Here is a 21,780-nt window from a genome sequence, read left to right as displayed (position 1 = left end):
TGAAGAGGGCATCTGGGTATGCTAATTGCTTATATTCAATGACAAATAAGCTTTCCACTCTTCAGAACAGGAGGTAGTTTAGCAGCTTGATGCCAGGTGCCTGCTGAAGGTAGGCTTTCACTCTGCTACAAAAGTGGTTGAATAAGGTTCTATCTTTTTGGCTATTTACATTTTAGAGTAGTGGCTCTGTACTCCCTGGCACTGGGCTACAGCACTCCTGCTGGTGTCCTCTCTTGACCTCTACTATCTGCCACTGAGGCACAGCCCAGAGCACAGCTCACATTTTATGTGAACTACATTTGCCACAGCAACACTCTAGTGTCACAACAGAGAGTGAGGCCTGAGCTGCAGGAGGAGAGCCTGCAGGCCTCCTGGGTAGAATTCTATCTTTACAATAATGAAACTGGGAGCAGTGTTTCAGCCTCAGTTTCTACTTATAATGGTGACATGGAAAAAATATTGAATTTCCAACATGAGTCCAGATAGAGATAACATCAAAAGTTCTCACTGTGACAGCCCACCTCATTCAGACACCACGGGATACTAGTAAGGCTTCTGAAACAGACAAAGCATTGGAGAGAAAAACAGATCTCCCTCTGAGCAAGATTATTTTGAGAGAAGAAAGTTAAAAAGATCTTAAGAAAAAGGTCAGATTAGATATAAGATTGTTCAAGTCAGCCAGAAAATATTCTCCTAAAAGAAATTTCTCTCTAAACACTCAAAGTGCATAGCTACTTTCACCATGAGAAACATGAACATTAGGAAGGGGGCAGATTTTCAGAAAGAATAATTTTACAAAGTTTCTTTTCCATCTCTGCTGCTGTCTCATCTTCTAGCCGTTGAATGGGGGTTCTATATTGAAATACATCTGACAACTTCAAACGACACTTTTTGATGAAGAAATAGAATCTGAATGTGTTCACATAGTGGAATATATTAGAACTTGCAACAAAGCTAACTGAAGAGGTATTATGGTGTTGGGGTGGCCATATCACCTGTCTTTATTTGTCCTGTAATAGGAACATACCAATTTAGTGAAATAAAAGATAACTAAATTTTGTTTACTCGTTGTTATTCCTATTGAATAAAGTAATAAACATGTCAGACAAATATCTACTGTAATAATTTGGTAGTAAATTTTCTCTGGCTATTAGATATAAATATCTATGTATGAATAATTTTAATGAACTAGTCATAATATATGTACTATTTTTAAAAACTGTAACTATACTTCAGTTAAAACACTTTATATTTCAAAAATATAAATTACAATATTAAAATAATCATTTAAGTGATTCAAAGTAAGTATTGGGGCTTTATATTCATATTGTAGAAAATACTGTTTATGGCTCACCCCTGTAATCCCAGCAATCTGGGAGGCTGAGATGGGTAGATCACTTGAGATCAGTTCAAGATCAAGCTGGACAACATGGTGAGACCCCATCTTTACTAAAAATACAAAAACTTGGCCAGGCATGGTGGTGTGCGCTTGTAATCTCAGCTACTCAGGAGGATGAGGCAGGAGAATCACTTGAATCTGGGAGGCAGCAGTTGCAGTGAGCTGAGATCACGCCACTGCACTCCAGCCTGGGCAACAGAGTGAGAGTCTGTCTCAAAAAAAAGGAAACACTGTTTAATTTATATGAATGCAGATTGTCTACAAACACTAAACATAACTATGCTAATTGTTCTGAAGTAATAAAAATAAATGGAAAACAAGGTACAACTACAGACTCCACTGTTGAGTTCATGCATTGAACTATTCTTGCATTTGCAGTAATAGTACTTCAGCCTGCAAATATTGGATAATTACCTTGGATAATCAGGTTTCAAAGAAACTTAGTATCTTTTAGTCTTTATCATTCTGTATTGCTAACTTTAATTTTATCTTTCTTTGTGCTATGCTTCTGTGTGCTCTTAAATGAGTTTTATCTAAATAAATCTGTGTCTACCTTAAAGGACTAAAAATGAAAAAAATAAACTTTTCAGGAGCAAAAACAAAGCAATAAATCTGAAGTACCAGATAAAGATAATCTGGAGTCATAAAAAATGAAAAAGGTTTATTTAGCTGTTAATATGATTTACATATATTTTTAAAAAGCAGAGAAAAATATCTACATATAATCTAAATCCCTTAAGAACAGACAGAATAGCAAAATTTGTTTTGGAACTTTTTAAAGAGTTTTTGAACTCTTGGACATCCGAATTTTTCACACTGTATGCACTTCAAGGAATATTTATGGGGAAAAAGGAGAAGAGAGAAAGATGTTGTAAAAAATCCACGAGCGCACAAGACCAATGCAACAGAATAGAGAGCCCAGAAATAATGCCACCCTCCTATAACCATCAGATTTTTGACAAAGCTGACAAGAAGAATGTGGGAAGAATTCTCTATTTAACAAATGGTGCTGGAATAACTAGCTAGCACTATGTATTAGACTGAAACTAGGTCCCTTCATTACAGCATATACAAAAATCAACTCAAGATCAATTAAACACTTAAATGTAAACTTAAAATTATAAGAAAATCTGCATGATAACCTAAGAAACACCATTCTAGACACAGAAACCGGCAAAGACTTCATGATGAAGCTACCAAAAGCAACTGCAACAAAAGCAAAAATTGACAAATAGAACCTATTTAAACTAAAGCGCTTCTTCACAGCAAAGGAAACTATCAACGGAGGAAAAATACAACCTACAGAATAAACGAAAACATTTGCAAACTTTACCTCTGACAAGGGTCTAATATCCTGAATTTATTAAAAACTTAAACAAGTTTAAAAGAAAAAACCAAACAACCTCATTAAAATGTAGGCAAAAACACGAACAGATGCTTTTCAAAAGAAGATATACACGTGGCTAACAAGCATATGGAAAAAATGCTCTTTACTAATCACTAGAGAAATTAAAAGAAAACCAACAATGAGATACCACCTCACACCGGTCAGAATGGCTATTTTCAAAAAGTCAAAAAATAACAGATGCTGGCAAAGTTGCAGAGAAAACAGAATGCTTATACTCTGCTGGTGGGAGTGTAAATTAGTTTAACAACTGTAAAAAGCAGTGTGGCGGTTCCTCACAGAACTAATAACAGAATTATCATTTGACCAGAAATCTCATAATTGGGTATATACCCAAAGAAATATAAATTATTATATTATAAAGACACATCCACATGCATGTCCATTGCAGCACTATTCACAATAGCAAAGACAAGGACAGGCCCTAAATGCCTATCGGTGGTAGACTGGGTAAAGAAAATATGGTATGGTCAGAAGCCGTGGCCCATGCCTGTAATCCCAGCACTTTGGGAGGCCAAGGCAGGTGGACTGCCTGAACTTAGAAGTTTGAGTCCAGCCTGGGCAACATGGCAAAATCCTGTCTCCACGGAAAATACAACAAGAAAAATTGGCCAGGTGTGGTAACGCCCATGTGTAATCCCAGCTTCTTGGGAAGATGAGGTAGGAGAGAATTGCTTGAGCCTGGGAGGTTGAGGTTAAAGTAAGCCAATATCATGCCATGTCACTCTGGCCTGGGCAATAAGTGAGACTCTGTCTCCAAATATAAAATAAAATAAAAGATTTAGTCAAAACAAAATACGGTACATAAACATCATGGAATACTCTGTGGCCATTAAAAAAAAAATCATGTCCTTTGCAATAACATCAATGAAGCTGGAGACCATTATTCTTAGAAAACAAATGCAGAGGCCTGGTGCAGTGCTCACACCTGTAATCCGAGCACTTTGGGAGGCCGAGGTGGGTTGATCACTTGAGGTTAGGAGTTGGAGACCAGCCTGCCCAACGTGGAGAAACCCCATCTCTATTAAAAATACAAAACTAGCTGGGCATGGTGGAATGCACCTGTAATCCCAGCTACTCGTGAGGCTGAGGCAGGAGAATCACTTGAACCTGGGAGGTGGAAGTTGCGGTGAGCCTACATCACACCATTGCACTCCAGCATGGGCAACAAGAGTAAAACTCTGTCTCCCAAAAAAAAAAAAGAAAAAGAAAAAGAATGCAGAAACAGAAAACCAAATGAATGTGTTATCATTTATAAGTAAGAGCTAAATAATGAGAACACATGAACACAAAGAGGAGAACAACAGACACTGAGGCCTAGTTGAGGGTGGAGGGTGGGAGGACTCAAGAGGATCAGAAAACATACCTGTTTGGTGCTATGCTTAGTATCTAAGTGACAAAATAATCTGCACACAAAACCCCCATGATATAATTTTACCTGTAAAAGAAACCCACATGTGTACCCCGAATCAAAAATAAAAGCTAAAATAAAAAATTAAATCCCTGGGCGGGAGAGAGTGCAATGTAGGTGAGAGGACTGATTTTTGCTACAGATAGTGGTCCCGATGCAGCGGTACTCTGATTTAGTTCTGTGTGCAGGCAGATGAGATTATGAACAGCTAATCCAAAATGGTAGGTTGGTGGAGAAAACAGGTTGCTGCTGCAGATTTAGTGTCTGCAGATGGGGATACGCCAGGAGACTTGTAGAGACTTGTGGGTTCTTGGCAAGAAACACTAGGATCAAAAATGCCGTGGTGAAGTTCCTGAGGGTGGTGCCTAGTCCTGGGAGGAGTGTGGACACGTCAATGTCTAGTGTGTCTGTTTGTGAGTGGGTGGGAATCTTGTGGTGGCAGCTGTGGGAAAACGGAGTCTGTCATCAGAGCTCCTTCCCTCTCTCTGTCACCCTGGGAGAAGACCTGAATCACAGGACAATGGGCAGTGTGACAGCCTGTGTATGGGAAAGCAGAGCTCCCATTCCCAAACACCTAGAGTTTTATTCCAGGCCAGGCCTCTGTGATATCTTTTTGCTGGCACCAAATCTGTAGAGTGTGCTGAACATTAAACAATCCTCCGACACCAACTTATTGTCTAACATTTGAATTCTGACACCACCCACAGTCAACACAGACCCTGATTCAGGGCTCAGTCCCACAACACTGTTCTCACTGCAGATGCCAGTCAAAAACCCCATGGGCCCATCTATGCTTCTGAGCTACTGTTTAAAAACTTGGGAGTCCCATAACCTCACTTAATTTTAATAATCTGGTAGAGCTACTCACAGAACTCAGCAAAACACTGTAGTTATGTTTACTAGTTTAATATGTGAGATGCAGCCCAGGAAAAGCCAAATGCAAGAAATGCATAGAACAAAGAAAAGAAATGGGGAAAGATGAAACACATAGATAATCCTGGTAAGTATCTGTGATTAATACAATTCTCCATCCTTTGTGTGCTCCAGGAACAATTTATGGAAAGAAACACTCTTCCCATTATGACTAAGATAGTGCTCTTTTCTTACCTATCACACAGGCAGACACACGATCTGCACATTTTCTCCTTTTTCTCATTAAAAAAATCAGCTGAATTTGTCTTCAGTGCTCAAAATAAAATATTTTTTCACTTTGTCACCCAGGCTGGAGTGCAGTGATGCGATCTTGGCTAATAGCAACCTCCACCTCCCGGGTTCAAGCAATTCTCCTGCCTCAGCCTCCCAAGTAGGTGGGATTACAGGTGCCCATCACCACACCTGGTGAATTTTTGTTGTTTTGGTGTTTTTTTTTTTTTTTTTGAGATGGAGTTTCACTCTCGTTGCCCAGGCTGTAGTGCACTGGTGCAATCTCGGCTCACTACAACCTTTACCTCCCAAGTTCAAGCAATTCTCCTGCCTCAGTCTCCCGAGTAGATGGGATTACAGGCATGCAGCACCACACCTGATGAATTTTTTTTTTTTTTAGTGGTGATGGGGTTTCTCCATGTTAGTCAGGCTGGTCTTAAACTCCCAACCTCAGGTGATCCGCCCACCTCAGCCTCCCAGTGCTGAGATCACAGGCATGAGCCACTGGGCCCAGACTAAAATAAAATATTTCTTAGTGATACTTTTCTTAAGTTTATTTCCCTACCTCAGGCTCCTGAACTTTGAGCTACCCTCAGTCTGAGTCCGCATACAACCCCATTTTATGTCCCTCCTGAGAACATGCTGATTTCAGGGTAAGACATCCTCTGATCTAAAATCTGACTTTTTCACTCTCCATTTGCCATTCACCCCCCACCTCCTTTCTAATCTTGTTTACCCTTCCCTAAAAAAAAAGCCATTTTCTGCCTACATCTTTGCAAGCCATAAAGATCTTATATTTAGTTGGTACTTTCTCCTGTTGCAAAAATTTTTTGGAATTCTTTTTTTTTTTTTTACATAAATCTAATGTTTTTATTTTACAAAGTGTAGAAACTGCTGCAAAACATGATGACTTCATCATCAGTAAGACCCTCTCAGTTTCCTCTCATCTTAACCTCAACTGCATCTGCCTGTGGATCCCCAGCTTTCCAGGGCTCTGTAGCTTCTCTCAGGATAAAGGCTCCTTCTATGGCTAGAGTGATCAGGCTGGGACATCTGGAGGGGAGGCTCCCCCAGAAAAAACTAACTGAGCCTTCAATAACATCCAGTTGCAGGCTTAATATTAGCCTTGGCCTGGAGTCACTAGGTTCAAGCTTTAATTTCCATGTCAGAATTATTCACTTAGTTTTTGAAACTGTTTGAAAAATCCAGGGAAATTACTCAAATGCAGTATTTACATAAGGGAAGGAAATTTTAAGGTCCTTACATTTGTTTTTCTTTTTTTGAGGCGGAGTCTTGCTCTGTGGCCCAGGCTGGAGTTCAATGGCATGATCTCGGCTCACTGCAACCTCCACCTCCCGGGTTCAAGACATTCTTGTGCCTCAGCCTCCCAAGTAGCTGGGAATACAGGTATATGCCACCACACCTGGCTAATTTTTGTATTTTTAGTAGAGATGAGTTTCACCATGTTGGGCAGGCTGGTCTCAAATTCCTGACCTCAACCTGCCTAGGCCTCCCAAAGTGCTGAGATTATAGGTATGACCCACTGCACCTGGCTAAGATGCTTGCATTTTATACCTCTATAAGAAAAGCATATATATCTACTTATTTCAGACAATATATGTATTATTTTATTATTTATCTTAAAAATAATGCAGTAGGCCAGGCACGGTGGCTCACGCCTGTAATCCCAACACTTTGGAAGGCCAAGGTGGGTAGATCAGGAGGTCAGAAGATTGAGAACATTTTGGCCAACATGGTGAAACCCTGTCTCTACTAAAAACACACAAAAAATTGGCTGGGCGTGGTGGTGCACACCTGTAATCCCAGCTACTTGGGAGGCTGAGGCAGGAGAATTGCTTGAACGCAGGAGGCAGAGGTTGTGTGAGCTGAGATCACGCCACTGCACTCCAACCTGGTGACAGAGTGAGACTCTGTTTCAAAAAAATAAGTAAATAAAATAATGTAGTAAAAAATTAGTCATATGGGAACACTTCTAGAAGGTACCATGTTTCATCACTTACAATTTAGCATTTAACTCAGAACTCAAGACAAAAGGACATAGAACTGAGATATTCACTGCCACAAATTTACCCTGCAAAAAGAGGAACTAATGTGTTGATGAATCCATGTAACTCATCAATTATCTACCACATTTTCCTGTGGAAATATATTCATTGTCTACAGCCAAAATGGAAGAGAGATTTTCCCTATATTTTTCCTTGGTAACTAGCATTCCTGGCAAACATGGTGAAACCTCGTCTCTGCTAAAAATACAAAAACTAGCTGAGAGTGGTGGCGCGTGCCTATAGTCCCAATTATTGGAGAGGCTGAAGCAGGAGAATTGCTTGAACCCAAGAGGTGAAGATTGCAGTGAGCCGAGATCTGACACTGCACTCTAGCCTGGCGACAGAGCGAGACTCCGTCTCAAATAATAATAATAATAATAATAATTAATTGAGGAACATGGGGTACACTTGAGGCCTTGCTTGGGATACATGTGAAAAATGCCAGGAAAATCAGTCCCCTGTGGGATGTGAAAATAATTAAGTGGCAGGCAATTAGACTGAAGAGGCTCTAGTCCCCGGATTCCTACTTCCAAAAAAAAAAAAAAAAAATCTAAGCTCAAGTGCGTTTTTTGGTAAATTACTACATTAGGGGAAACAAAATTCAGGCTTAAGCAACTATAAACTGCCAATTAAGCTCTAATTACATAACCAGGAAATTTCCACCTTGATTGTACAAATTAAGAAACTACATTACTAAACCTAACAAATTATTGAATTTGGTTTTCTTCAACACGCATTTTATAATGTCTTTTCTTCAAGCCTCTCCCATGGATCACAAACTGCAAACTATAGCTGGGTGCTCTACAATTCTTGAATCACTCTTTGATTAAATTGTTTGATATTTTTGCAGTGACTCCCATAATTTTTTTTTTTTTTTTAGACAAGAGTCTTGCTCTGTCGCCCAGGCTGGAGTGCAGTGGCAGGATTTCAGCTCACTGCAACCTCCGCCTCCCGGGTTGAAGCGATTCTCTCACTTCTGCCTCCGGAGAAGCTGGGACTACAGACATTCGCCATCACATCCAGCTAATTTTTGTATTTTTAGTAGACAAGGGGTTTCCCCATTTTGGTCAGTCTGGTCTTCAACTCCTGACCTCAAGTGATCTGTCCGCCTCGGTTTCCCAATGTGCGGGGATTACAGGCGTGAACGACGGCGCCCGGCCCCATACAATTTTAATAGCAGAAAAGAGAAATTGTGAACCCCACAAACCAAAGCTCTTCCCATTCCTGAACCCGCACCGCGAGTTAGGATTCTCCCCTGCACAATCTGGGAGAGACGCGGCACTGCGGGTGCAGAGCTGCCCACAGAGCGCTCCAGGCCAGGGGCACAGTCACTGCGCCGGGAAGCGACAGGACGCCCGGGGCCAGGCTGTCAGCGTGCCGCCATCTTATGGCTGAACGGGACTGAGGCCGAACCGGGTAAGGAGAATTCGGGGTGCAGATTGTGGAGCTGACTGCGGGGAGGTCTGAGTCCCGCCACAGCCACTTCCCCTCTCTCGGGATCCTGGACCGGCATTCTCACCATTTCTAGGCTTCAAGAGGGTCCTGGGGTCTTAGCTGTGGATCTCCCAATACCTGCAGGTCACAGGGCCACAAAGGCTGGGCCTCTAGGAGCAGAAGACACACAGCACCTAAGACAAGACCTGGAGCTCCAGCTGCAGCTATAGACAAAGACCCCGCCAAATCCGGAAGCCGTCCTGTTCATTCCAGCTGCGTGCCTGATTGGACGGTTTCCAGCCCAGCGTCCCTGATTGGCTAATGCTTAAGGTCCCGCCCCCTCAGGCACTGAGTGACAGAAGATGTGATCAGCTGCTGGGCGGAGTGAAGAAAGAGTGACAGCCTAAGCTGCAGCCTTTTGAGGCAGGGCTTCCTCCCAGAGCTGAGCCAGGCCCATGCCAGAGCATGGAAAAATTTTATCTCTTTTTTACTCTCTGTCTTGTTGAATGTATTCAAAGGTGAACAGAAGTATTTTGCTGTCGTATTAATAATACATAAAATTTTTGTTCAAGAGAAAATCAACTTTTACTTTGGTAGTGTATTAACGATTAAAGCTAATTTTAATAAAACCTTATAAATACATCAAATTTGTCATTTTTGACCACTCCAAATTTACATATATATCTTGTAATCTCTGTAATTTTTTAATCTATTTATATTTTATTTTTATCCACATTCTTTTTATTTTTTCAATTTGAAACAACCTTTAAGTAATTTCAAACTGCTATAGGAGATAGAAAGAAATCATTTAGGGTCAGGCACAGGTAGCTCCTGCCAGTAATCCCAACATTTTGGGAGGCCAAGGTGGGTGGATCACTCGAGGTCAGGAGTTCAAGATTAGCCTGGCCAACATGGTGAAACCCCATCTCTACTCATAATATAAAAAGTTAGCTGGGTGTGGTGGTGCACATCTGTGGTCCCAGCTACTCCGGAGGCTGAAGCAGGAGAATCACTTGAACCCAGGAGGTGGAGGTTATGTAACGGCCCAAGGGGTTCATTTTGCCCTTTGCCTAGACAGAGCTGATTCATCACGACAGGGGAATTTGTGGAGGAAAAGTTAAGTGTTAAATTTGAACTCAATTGAATGTGGACATGATGGTCACCAAGTCCCAGAACAGGTCCTGTGAGCCCCTGAGGTGTTCATCCAGCGCTGTATCAAAGAAATATCTATTTCATTCTATTCCTATACATTAGTTATTGAAAAACAATAGACAATCACAAAAACAAGTTGACCCCTTTGTGTTCCTTGAGGCAAGTCCCAAATGGCCCTCCTTACTGGGCCTTATGCCAAACAACTTGTTACAAAAGAGCTAGGGTCCCAGACTGCCCTGAAGCTTCATGAAACTTCTCCTTGTCTGTGCATGAATGGGTGGCGACTCTGGAGCCCAGACTGTTGCTTCCCACTCAGTTTGTAATCCTCCATAGTCTGGTGAGGGTAAATATATATATATATCTTTCCCATCTCCTCTTCTTACTGCAATTTGCTAATTATATCTATCTGTGTATTATATTTATTTGCTTATTATATCATTAGTTTATTCTGTCTGCATTGATATTGATATGGGATAAAGCTTGTTTACCCTTAAAGGTATCGTGTGTGTGTCTTTTCTTCTCCCCTCCCATGTTTCCCACATAGAACATTTTTGGCATCACAAACAGGATTTGAAAACAAAAGTGTGCCCCTTTTTGACCAGAAGGATAGGGCTGGAGGCTCAAGGACTTCACATATCCTGGGATGGGATCACTCCCAGTTCTCCTTCTTTGTGATTGAATGGTCCAGGGGAACTGGCCTTTGTGGGAATTGGGAATCTAAATTAGAGCAATTTAAACCTTTGACTATGCTTGAAGTGCTACAGGGGATTCCAGTCACCAAAGGAGATGCTGAGGGAATCTCCCAAAGTGGATAGTGTTTGATTGCTGCTTATAAGTTAATGTGTCAAGATAGGGGCTGGTTGCTACAAGAGAAATGTAAGCTGGAAAAGGAAAATGCTAATCTAACTTCCAGACTGGCCCTGGCCCAATGCCAGTCAATGTCTTGACTGATCAGGCTCAAAGCTATCAGCCTATTGCTGAAAAAAGCAGCTGTCCAGGTGGCCCTGTCAGGGTAAAACTGAAGAACTAGTCAGTTGGGGTTTGGAGCAGGTAAAAACCCAGTTCCTATCTCAAAAATGGGAAATTAAGCCTAGTAAAATTCAAGGACCTGCACAAAGTGTAAAATTCTTTGGCATCCTATGGAATGCAAAGAAATAGTCCACTTTACCAAAGGCTAAGGCTAAAATACTATAATTTGCAACCCGTACCACTAAGAAGGAGGCCCAGAAATGTATTGGCTTGTTTGGATTCTGAACACATCATATTCCTTACTTGGGCAACATTTTACAACCTCTGCATGCAGCCGCTAGAAAAAGGTATGACTTTCACTGTGGAGAGAAAGAGAGCATGGCTTTTGAACAAGCTAAACAAGCAGGCAACTGGCCCTGGATCTATGGCCTATACAGGATGGGCCAGATGAACTGTGAGTAACTGTCCTAGATCCACATGCTAATTGGAGCCTTAGGCAGAAACAAGATGGGAAGAGGATACTTTTCATGTTTTAGACCCAGAGACTGCCAGAGGCTGGAAAAACTTATTCCCCTTTTGAGAAGCAATTGTTAGCTTGCTATTGAGCTTTGCTGGAAATGGAACACCTCTGCTTCAACCACTCTGTCCTTATGTGGCCTGAAATTCCTATTATGACTTGGGTCATGAGTTCCCCCAAAACCCACCAGGTAGGGCACGCCCAGAAAGTAGCATCATAAAATGGAAATGGGACATACAAAACCAGTCTAAGCCAAAACCATAGGGGGTATCACTTTTACCTGAGGATGTGGAAAACCTGTGAGCTCAGGAAACAACCCAGCGAGTCCTGCAGATAAGGAAGGAAACATCCCCCCCATACATCAAATGGGGCAAATCCTTTAAAGAACTAAGCCCAGAGGATCAGAAACATGCTTGATTTACTGATGGATCCGCCAAATACATTGGTGGGACCCAATGCTGGAGGGCCGTGGCTTATAATCCTGTTAAAAACATAAGCATTCCTGATGAAGGAAGGGGTGGGAGCAGCCAGTTAGCTGAACTAGTAGTCATACCTCCGAGCTATTCAGGAGGAGGCCAGAGGGATTTGTTACTTTTATACCAACTCTTGGTCAGTAGCAAATGGTCTTACTACCTGGGTGCCCCAATGGCAATGAAACAAATGGTCAATGGGGAATAAAGAGGTTTGGGGAAAACAATACTGTTAAGGTATCTGAATCCTGGTGCACACTACCATCATCACTACGTTCCATGTTTTGTTGTGTTGTTTTTTGTTTTTGAGATGGAATCTAGCCCTGTCACCAAACTGAAGTGCAGTGGTGCAATCTCAGCTCACTGCAACCTCCACCTCCAGGGTTCAAGTGATTCTCCTGCCTCCGCCTCCCAAGCAGCTGAGATTACAGGCACAGGCTGCCACGCCCAGCTAATTTTGTATTTTTTTTTATTTATTTATCTTTTAGATGCAGTGTCACTCTTCCGTTAGGCTGGAGTGCAGTGGCACAATCTGGGCTCATCTCAACTTCCATGTCCCAGGTTCAAGCAATTCTCCTGCCTCAGCCTCCCGAGTAGCTGGGACTACAGGCACGCACCACCATACCCAGATAATTTTTGTATTTTTAGTAGGGATGAGGTTTCACCATGTTGGACAGGATGGTCTCCATCTCTTGACCTCATGATCAGCATGCCTTGGCCTCCCAAAGTGCTAGAATTAGAGGTATGAGCCACCGTGCTCAGTTTATTTTTGTAATTTTAGAGACGGGGTTTCACCATGTTGGCCAGGATGGTCCCAATCTCTTGACCTTGTGATCTGCCCACCTCAGACTCCCAAAGTGCTGGGATGACAGGTGTGAGCCACTGCACCTGGCCCTGTTTTCCATGTTGATGCTCACGTGTCTCTGTTTTCTCTTGACAGACTATTTAATCAGCAGGAAGATCAACAGGCAAAAATTTCCACCGTAACTGCAATCTTGAACGTGGGTAAATGGATTACAACATGTTCAAGCCTTGCAATGAGAGGCATTATAGTGTATGGTGGTATAATTGATAGTGATTACCAGGGAGAGTTAAAGGACATTTTATACAATACCACTCCAGATTCTTTTGCTATAAAACCACAGATGCTGGTTGCTCAATTGTTAGTGGCACCTTGTCAACAATTAACCCCTGAGGAAATCTTTGCCCAACAGACTCTGCATACAGAACTTGGGGATTCAGATCCCCTGGTACAGGTAGCTTAAATCCTGGAGCCAAAATATGGGTACAACGTCCATCAGATCCCAACCCTAAGGCTGGTGACCTTGTAGCTATGAAAGCAGAAAATGAAGGCATAGTACAATTTCCTAAAGATGAAAAACAATATGATGTTCCCCTCCCTTTTTGTTATTACTGGGAATAACCTATCTACTAATGGTCAGCATCTGTGTCTTTGTGTCTGAGGCCAAGAATAAATTCATCAACTGGGTAGCCGCCACTGCAACTGAAGCCAACCGCAATCAATGTTGGCTACACGTTGGGTTGCTGGAGGCCGCCAAAAATGGGCTACCTTGGAGAATCGTCCATGACAACATTTCTGAATGGCTATGTTGTTACCAATGGGGCTGCAACAACAACACTTGCAATCCAACCTGGACTTCATTTGACCACACTAAAAAATCAATCTTTGCCAAGTCAGACAAAAGATGAACTCCACCCTTACCTTGCATTGAAAGCCTTGGTATTCTGCCCAATATTCCTGGAATGGTATACACTGAAAACCTGCTGTGCTCATGGCTGGATCCCATATAGCCCCTGCTTTGTCTGGAGGCCTTAAATGGCTTCTCTAATGTTACTCTGGGGTTTCTCCACTCAATTGTCAACACATACTCCAAATCAACAACATTGTACCTAGTGAAACACAATCTCTTTCCTATTTTAATATGAGATTAGTACACTATGATTACAGTAGCTCCACTGCTGTCCCCTGGGGGGCCCTCGGGCTATGCAGATCCTATGGGTGGTGATACATGCCCCTACTTTGGATGGGGAGATGCACTTGAGGATGGCCATTAATTCCATTCACTATCCAGGATAATATTCCCCTCCCCAGTAATCTAGATGCTTACAAACATCGCTGGTTACAAATGCGCTGGACTCCCTGGTGGTGGTACCCTATCACAGTATTCTCCCCTGATGCTGGTACAATCCTGCTTCACCAACAAATTATAATATTTGACTTACATGTAGGAAAAGCTCTTAATGATAGTAGCACTGGACTTATGTTGTTATCAGATGAACTTGCTCAGCTGCGTACTGTTGTGTTGCAAAATCAAAAGGCATTAGATATGCTTACCGCAGCCCAAGGAGGGGTTTGCGCCTTACTGCATACTGAATGTTGTGTGTATATTCCTGGCAAGTCTCACAATATTACTCTGCTTGCAACGCCATGTGGGGTTTAATTTTTATTAATTGTGCCTTTAATTCTCCTGTGCTTACCCTATATCTGTAATCTATATCAACTATGCCTTCCCGATGTATCTGTAAGGGTATTTTAATGCAATTGAGTATCCAATTGAGGCCAAATGTAGTGGAAAACTTAAATATCAAATTTGAACTCAATTGAACATGGACAAAAATAACGGTCACCAATTCTCAGAGCAGGTTGTATGAGCCCCCTTAGGCATTCATCCAGCACTGTTTCAGAGAAATTTTTATTTCAATCTATTCCTAAACGTTAGTTATTGAAAAACAATAGCCAATCACAAAAACAAGTTAAACTTTTTACAGGTGTGAGCCACCATGCCTGGCCTTGGATAAGGTTTTGTGGGTACTTTTTTGTTGTTGATGCTGTTGTTCCTTTCTGTTTGTTTGTTTGTTTTTCTTTCAATGGTCAGGTCCCTCTTCTGCAGGGCTTCTGCAGTTTGCGGGGGGTTAACTTCAGGCCCTATTAATCTGGTTCACTCCCATGACTGGAGATGTCACTCAAGGAGGTTGGAGAAAAGCAAAGAAGGGTCTGCTCCTTCCTCTGTGATCTCTGACCTCAAGAGGCACCAATCTGATGCCAGTAGGATTGCTCCTGTATAGTGTCTGACAACCCCTGTTGAAGTGTTACCAGTTGGGTGGCACGGGGAGCAGAACCCATTTAATGAAGCACTTTGACTGTTCCTTGGTGGAGGAGGGTGTTTTGCTGGGGGAAACCCACTCATCTGGGCTGCTCAAATTCCTCAGAGCTAGCAGGAGGAAAGACTAAGTCTGCTGGTCCACAGGGACTGCAGCCACCCCTCCCCGTAGGGGCTCATGCCCAGGGAGATCAGAGTTCTGTCCCTGAGCCCCTGGCTGGAGCTGTTGGAGTTCCTGCAGGGAGGCCCTAACCAGTGAGGAGGGATGGGTCAGGGTCAGGCCTGAAGAGACATTCTGGCCGCAGTCTGCCACAGCCAGTGTGTTGGGCTGTGGGGGATACCTCTTGAGACCAAGCTGTCCGGTTTCCCTGGATCTAGCAGAGGAAACGTGTGGCCGGGAGCTATAGAGATGGCTGCTTCCCTTTCCCAGCCCAGGGAGCTTAGCCTGTTAGGCAGTTTCGAGTCCCAGTGCTGGCTGCTGTCCCTTCCTCAAGGAGCTCAAACAGCTTAGACAGCAGCCAGCTGCAACAGTGGTGCTGGTTGCCCCTCCCGTGGGAACTCAGCAGGCTCAAGTTGATTCTAGCTGACAGGCTGTTCATAAACTGCTCAGCTCCAGGGTTGCGTCAGGCACAGTAAGTTCCTCTTCAAAGGGTAACTTCCTTGTTGCTTGTTCTCAAAATCAACTTCCTTGTACCTTCCCGCTCCTAGCTACCTGCTCTGTAAACATCTCTTCTCCCCAGTCGCAATCCGTAACCCACATCTCTTCCTTATTTGGAAGAAGTCCTCCTCGCCCCTAGTTACCTGCTCTGTAAACAACCTTCCTGCCAGTCTCGATTTAAAATAGCCATCGAGTTAGCTTAGATTGTGCGGTCTGACTCCAGCCAATGGGGGCAGGACACAGAAGTAGGGACTGTGTTAGCGATAAAAACTCCTTCCCTCTCTTGTATGCTGTGCTCTCACAACAGCCAGAGACATGACTGGCACCCTTCTGCAGAAGTAAATTTGCCTTGCCTAGCTAAGAAATTCCTTGTTTCAGTGCTCATTTTCTTTGCGACTCTGAGCTCTTGCTTCCAACAGTTGGGACCTTAGGCTCCAGTGGTGTGGGTTCATGAGTGGAATCTTCTAATCCGTGGGCTGCATAGTTCCATGGAAAAAGCAGTTTCCCAAGATGGGTAGTAGGCTCACTCACTGCATCCCTTGGCTGTGGAGTGGGGGCTCCCCAGGCCCATGTGGATGTCAGGAGGGCTGCTGCACCACACTGCTCTTCCTCTCCATGGGTCACACTAGCCACCTAGTCAGTTCTGATGAGAGAACATGGATACCTCAGGTTATGGTACAGCCTTCACACACTGTTATGGTTCTTTTTTACGGGATGCCGCTTCTAGTCAGCCATCTTGGCCCTGCCGCTGTAGCAGGACGAGCAGCAGACAAAACTCCTCAGACACCAAATTAAAGAAGGAAGAGGTTTATTCGGCCAGGGGCATCGATAAGACTCCTGTCTCAAGAGCCGAGCTCCCCGAGTGAGCAATTCCAGTCCCATTTAAGGGCTCACAACTCTAAGGGGGTGTGCGTGAGACGGTCATGATTGATTGAGCAAGCAGGGGGGTACATGACTGGGGGCTGCATATACCGGTAATTAGAATGGAACAGAACAGGATAGGGATTTTCGCAGTGCTTTTCTATACAATGTCTGTAATGTATGGATAACATAACCGATTAGATCAGGGGTCGATCTTTAACTACCAGGCCCAGGGTGTGGCGCTGGGCTGTCTGCTTGTGGATTTCATTTCTGCCTTTTAGTTTTTACTTTTTCTTTCTTTGGAGGCAGAAATTGGGCATAAGACAATATGAGGGGTGGTCTCCTCCCTTACCCCCACCAATTTTTCTTTGAAAGTCTAATAGAATTCAGCTGTGAATCCACCTGGTTCTGAACATTTTTTTTGGTTGGCAATTTTTTAAGTTATTATTTCAATCTTGCTTGTTGTTATTAGTCTGTTCAGAGTTTTTTTTTCAATCTAGGAGGATTGTACATTTGCAGGAATTTATTCATCTCCTTTACGTTTTCTAATTTGTGCACATAAAGGTGTTCACAGTATCCCTAAATGATCTTTTGTATCTCTGTGGCAGTGGTTGCAATATCTTCTGTTTCATTTCTAATTGAGCTTATCTGGATTTTCTCCCTTCTTGGTTAATTCTGTTAATGGTCTATCAACTTTGTTTATCTTTTCTAAGAGCCAGCTTTACATTTCATTTATCATTTGGATTTTTGTTGTTGTTGTTTCCGTTTCATTTAGTTCTGCTCTGATCTTTGATATTTCTTTTCTTCTGCTGGGTTTGGGTTTGGCTTGTTCTTGTGTCTCTAGTTCCTTGAGGTGTTATCTTACATTGTCAACCTATGCTCTTTCACACTTTTTGATGGAAGAACTTGATGCTATGAACTTTCCTTTTAGCACCACTTCTGCTGTATCCCAGACGTTTTAATAGGTTGTGCCATTATTATTGTTCAGTTCAAAGAATTTTTAAATTTCAATCTTGATTTCATCCAAAGATCATTCAGAACCAGGTTGATCATAAATTTAATTATTATTTAATTTCCATGTATTTATTTAATTTCTAAAATTTATTTAATTTCCATGTATTTGCATGGTTTTGATGCTCATTTAGAGTTGATTTTGAATTTTATTCCACTGCAGTCTGAGAGAGTAGTTGATATAATTTTGATTGTCTCAAATTTATTGCGACTTGTTTTGTGACCTATCATATGTCTACTTGGAGAATGTTCCATGTGCTGATGAATAAAATGTATATTCTGCAGTTGTTGGGTAGAATGTTCTGTAAATATTTGTCAAGTCCATGTGTTCTAGGGTATAGTTTAAGTCCATTGTGTTTTTGGTTGTTGTTGTTGACTTTCTGTCTTGATGACTTGTCTAGTGCTGTCAGTAGAGTATTGAAGTTTCCCATTATTATTGTGTTGCCATTTATCTCAGTTCTTAGGTCTCGTAGTAATTGCTTAATAAATTGGGAGCTCCAGTGTTAGGTGTGTATATATTTAAGATTGTGATGTTTTCCTGTTGGACTAGTCCTTTTATCATTATATAATATACCTCTTCGTGTTTTTTTATTTTTTACCTGTTTTTGCTTTAAAGCCTGTTTTTCTGATGTTAAGAATGGCTACTGCCAGGCGTGGTGGCTCACGCTTGTAATCCCAGCACTTTGGGAGGCCGAGGCGGGTGGATCACGAGGTCAGGAGATCCAGACCACGGTGAAACCCCGTTTCTACTAAAAAAATACAAAAAATTAGCCGGGCGTGGTGGCGGGCGCCTGTAGTCCCAGCTACTCGGAGAGGCTGAGGCAGGAGAATGGCATGAACCCGGGAGGCAGAGCTTGCAGTGAGCCAAGACTGCGCCACTGCACTCCAGCCTGGGCGACAGAGCGAGACTCCGTCTCAAAAAAAAAAAAAAAAAAAAGAATGGCTACTACTGCTTGCTTTCAGGGTACATTTGCATGGAATATCTTTTTCCAATCCTTTACCTTAAGTTTATGTTAGTCCTTATGTGTTGAGTGAGTCTCTGGAAGACAGCAGATATTTTGTTGGTAAACTCATATCTATTCTGCCATTCTGTATGTTTTAAGTGGAGCATTTAGGCCATTTACATTCAACGTTAGGATTGAGGTGTGAAGGACTATTTTATTCATTGTGCCAGTAGTTTCCTGAATACCTTTTATATTGTGTTATTGTTTTATAGGCCTTGTGAGATTTATGCCTTAAGGAGGTTCTATTTCAGTGTATTTCGAGGTTTTGTTTCAAGATTTAGAACACTTTTTAGCAGTTCTTACAGTGGTGGCTTGGTAGTGGTGAATTCTCTAATCATTTGTTTGTCTGGAAAAGACTGTATCTTTCTTCATTTATGAAGCTTAGTTTCACTGGATACAAAATTTGGGCTGATACATGTTTTGTTTAAGGAGGCTAAACATAGGACCCTAATCCTCCCTAGCTTGTAGGGATTCTATTGAGAAATCTGCTGGTAATCTGATATGTTTTTCCTTATCGGTTACCTCATGCTTTTGTCTCACAGCCCTTAAAAATCTTTCGTGTATATTGACTTCAGATAATCTGATGACTATGAGCCTAGGTGATGATCTTCTTGTGATGAATGTCCTTGGTGTTCTTTGAGCTTCTTGTATTTGGATGTCTAGATCTCTAGTAAGGCCAGGACAGTTTTTCTCAATTATTTCCTCAAATAATTTTCCAAACTTTTAGATTTCACTTCTTCCCTGGAGACACCAATTATTCTTAGGTGTGGTTGTTTACATAATTCCAAGCTTCTTGGAGGTTTGGTTCACTTTTTAAATTCTTTTTTGTTTGTCTTTGTTAGATTGGGTTAATTCAAAAGCCTTGTCTTTGAGCTCTGGAGTTGTTTCTTTTACTTGTTTGGATCTATTGTTGTAATTTTCCACTATATTTTGCATTTCTCTAAGTGTGCCTTTCATTTCCAGAAGTTGTGATTTTTTTTTTTTATTTATGCTATCTGTTTCTCTGGTAATTTTTTTCACCCGTATCCTGTATTTAAAAAAAAAAATTCTTTCAGTTAGTATTTATCTTTCTCTGGTGCCTCTTAAAGCGGCTTAATAATGGACCTTATGAATTCTTTTTCTGGCAATTCAGAGATTTCTTCTTGGTTTGCATCCATTGCTAGGGAGCTAGTGTGGTCTTTCAAGGGTGTTAAAAAATTTTTCCTTTGTTATGTTACCAGAATTGTTTTTTTGGATCCTTCTCATTTGGGTTTTCTATGTCAGAGGAAAGAGCTCTAGGCTGCTGTTCAGATTCTTTTGTTTCATGGGGTGATCCCTTGACATGATGGTCTCCCCTTTTCCCTTGGGATGGGGCTTCCTGAGAGCCAGACTGCAGGGATTGTTATTGATCTTTTGGGTTTAACCACCCAGTAGAGCTTCTGGGCTCTGGGCTAGTACTGGGGAGTGTCTGCAAAGAGTCCTGTGATGTGATCTGTCTTCAAGTTTCTCAGCCATGGATTCTACCACCTGCTCTGGTAGATGTAGCAGGGGAATAAAGTGGACTCTGTGAGGGTGGTTGGTTGTAGTTCTGTTTAGTGCACTGTTTTTTTTTTTTTTTTTCTTTTTTTGGATGCTGGTTGTTCTAGCAGTGAAGTTGTCACATGAAAGACTGAGGACTTCTGGTTAGCCAGGATGTTACAGGTGATGAAATTACCTGTTGTTTTCTCCTTTATTGGAGTGAAGTTGTTCTTTTTTTTTTTTTTTTTGAGATGAAGTTATGCTCTTGTTGCCCAGGCTGGAGTGCAATCATGCGATCTTGGCTCACTGCAACCTCTGCCTCCCAGGTTCAAGGGATTCTCCTGCCTCAGCCTCCCAGGTAGCTGGGATAACAGGCATGCACCACCATGCCTGTCTAATTTTGTATTTTTAGTAGAAACTGAATGCAGTTTCTCTGTGTTGGTCAGGGGGGTCTGGAACTCCTGACCTCAGGTGATCCACCCATCTCAGCCTCCCAAAATGCTGGAATTACAGGTGTGAGCCACACCACCTGGCTGGGGTTCTTTGATGAGTTGATGTAATGGCTTGAGTTGGTTGGCCTCCAACCTGGAGGTGGGATTTTCAATACAGCATCAGCTGTGGTAGTATAGGGGGTATGCAAGCTTGCCATCGGGTCACCTGGATAAGTATTCAGGTTTCTCAGGCAATGGGTGGGAACACAGAGCTCCCAAGAGAGTATGTTTTTTGTCTTCAGCTACCAGCATGGGTAGAGTAAGGGCATCGGGTCAGGACAAGGTTAGACATGTCTCAGCTCAGACCTTCCTTGGGTGGGGCTTGCTGCAGCTGCTGTGGGGTTGGGACTATGGTTCTCAGGCCAATGGAGTTATGTTCCCAGGGGGATTATGGCTGCCTCTGCTGTATCATACAGGTCAGGATGGAAGTGTAGGAAAGCCAGCAGTGACAGGCCTCACTCAGCTCCCATGAAGCCAGCAAAGTCAGTTTCACTCACACCCTGCCCCACCAACAGCACCAAGTTTATATCCTGTCGGTGAGCAGTACTGAGATCTTGCTCTAGGCTATAAGCCTCCCCACTGAGAAAGCAACCTGGGCTTTCAGGCCCCACCCCTCACCACCTGCCATGGCTTCTGTGCCCGTATCTGTGCTTCTCATTCACTGTCCCCTCACCGATTCCGCCAAGGAACATTGACACTAGGTCAAAATTCTTACAGAGTTTAGCTGGCAGTTTCCTTCTCCCTGTGGCCCTTCCCCAATTCCACTGGCAGCCTGTCCCAAGGTCCCCTGTGAGATAAAGTCAGAAATGGCTTCCCTGAGGACCAGGAGTGCCTATGAGGCTCTTCCCACTGCTTCTTCTGCTTTTATATTTTGCTTGACTCTCTAAGTTCATTTCAGCCCTAGGTAAGGCTAAATCCTTCTCTGGTAATCTGGATTTTCAGGTTTTGAGTATGTGTGTTTAGAGGTGAATGTTCCTTCTCTTACACTTTTGGCATTTGCGATTTTTCAGTAGTCTCGCAGAGGTTGCAGTGGCAAGCCACTTCTTTCAAAGAGTCTGTGCATTCTTTTGGTTTTCCTGGTATGTTCCTATGGTAGTTCTTGGAGTAAAAGTTCGTGGTGAGAGTCTCCACATGCTGTTCTGTCCATCCAAGTGGGAGATACAAGTTAGT

At 42.6% G+C, this 21,780-nt stretch overlaps 1 protein-coding gene across 1 annotated transcript in view; it reads right to left on the bottom strand.

Annotated features, from left to right (window-relative positions):
- The window catches only part of LOC100590160 (putative zinc finger protein 66), a 98,996-nt gene extending 89,876 nt beyond the window's left edge, over nucleotides 1-9,120 (bottom strand). Inside the window, 1 exon segment of the mRNA XM_030809439.1 lies at nucleotides 8,944-9,120. Within this exon segment, the coding sequence (XP_030665299.1) occupies nucleotides 8,944-8,946 (3 nt within the window). The 5' untranslated portion in view covers nucleotides 8,947-9,120.
- Between the last annotated feature and the right edge of the window lie 12,660 nt (nucleotides 9,121-21,780).

The sequence above is a fragment of the Nomascus leucogenys genome, chromosome 3 (genome assembly GCF_006542625.1).
Source record: "Nomascus leucogenys isolate Asia chromosome 3, Asia_NLE_v1, whole genome shotgun sequence".
In the NCBI taxonomy this organism is placed as follows: domain Eukaryota; kingdom Metazoa; phylum Chordata; class Mammalia; order Primates; family Hylobatidae; genus Nomascus; species Nomascus leucogenys.
Note: the sequence above shows the minus strand (reverse complement) of the source record. Positions and strands in the feature narration are given on the sequence as shown.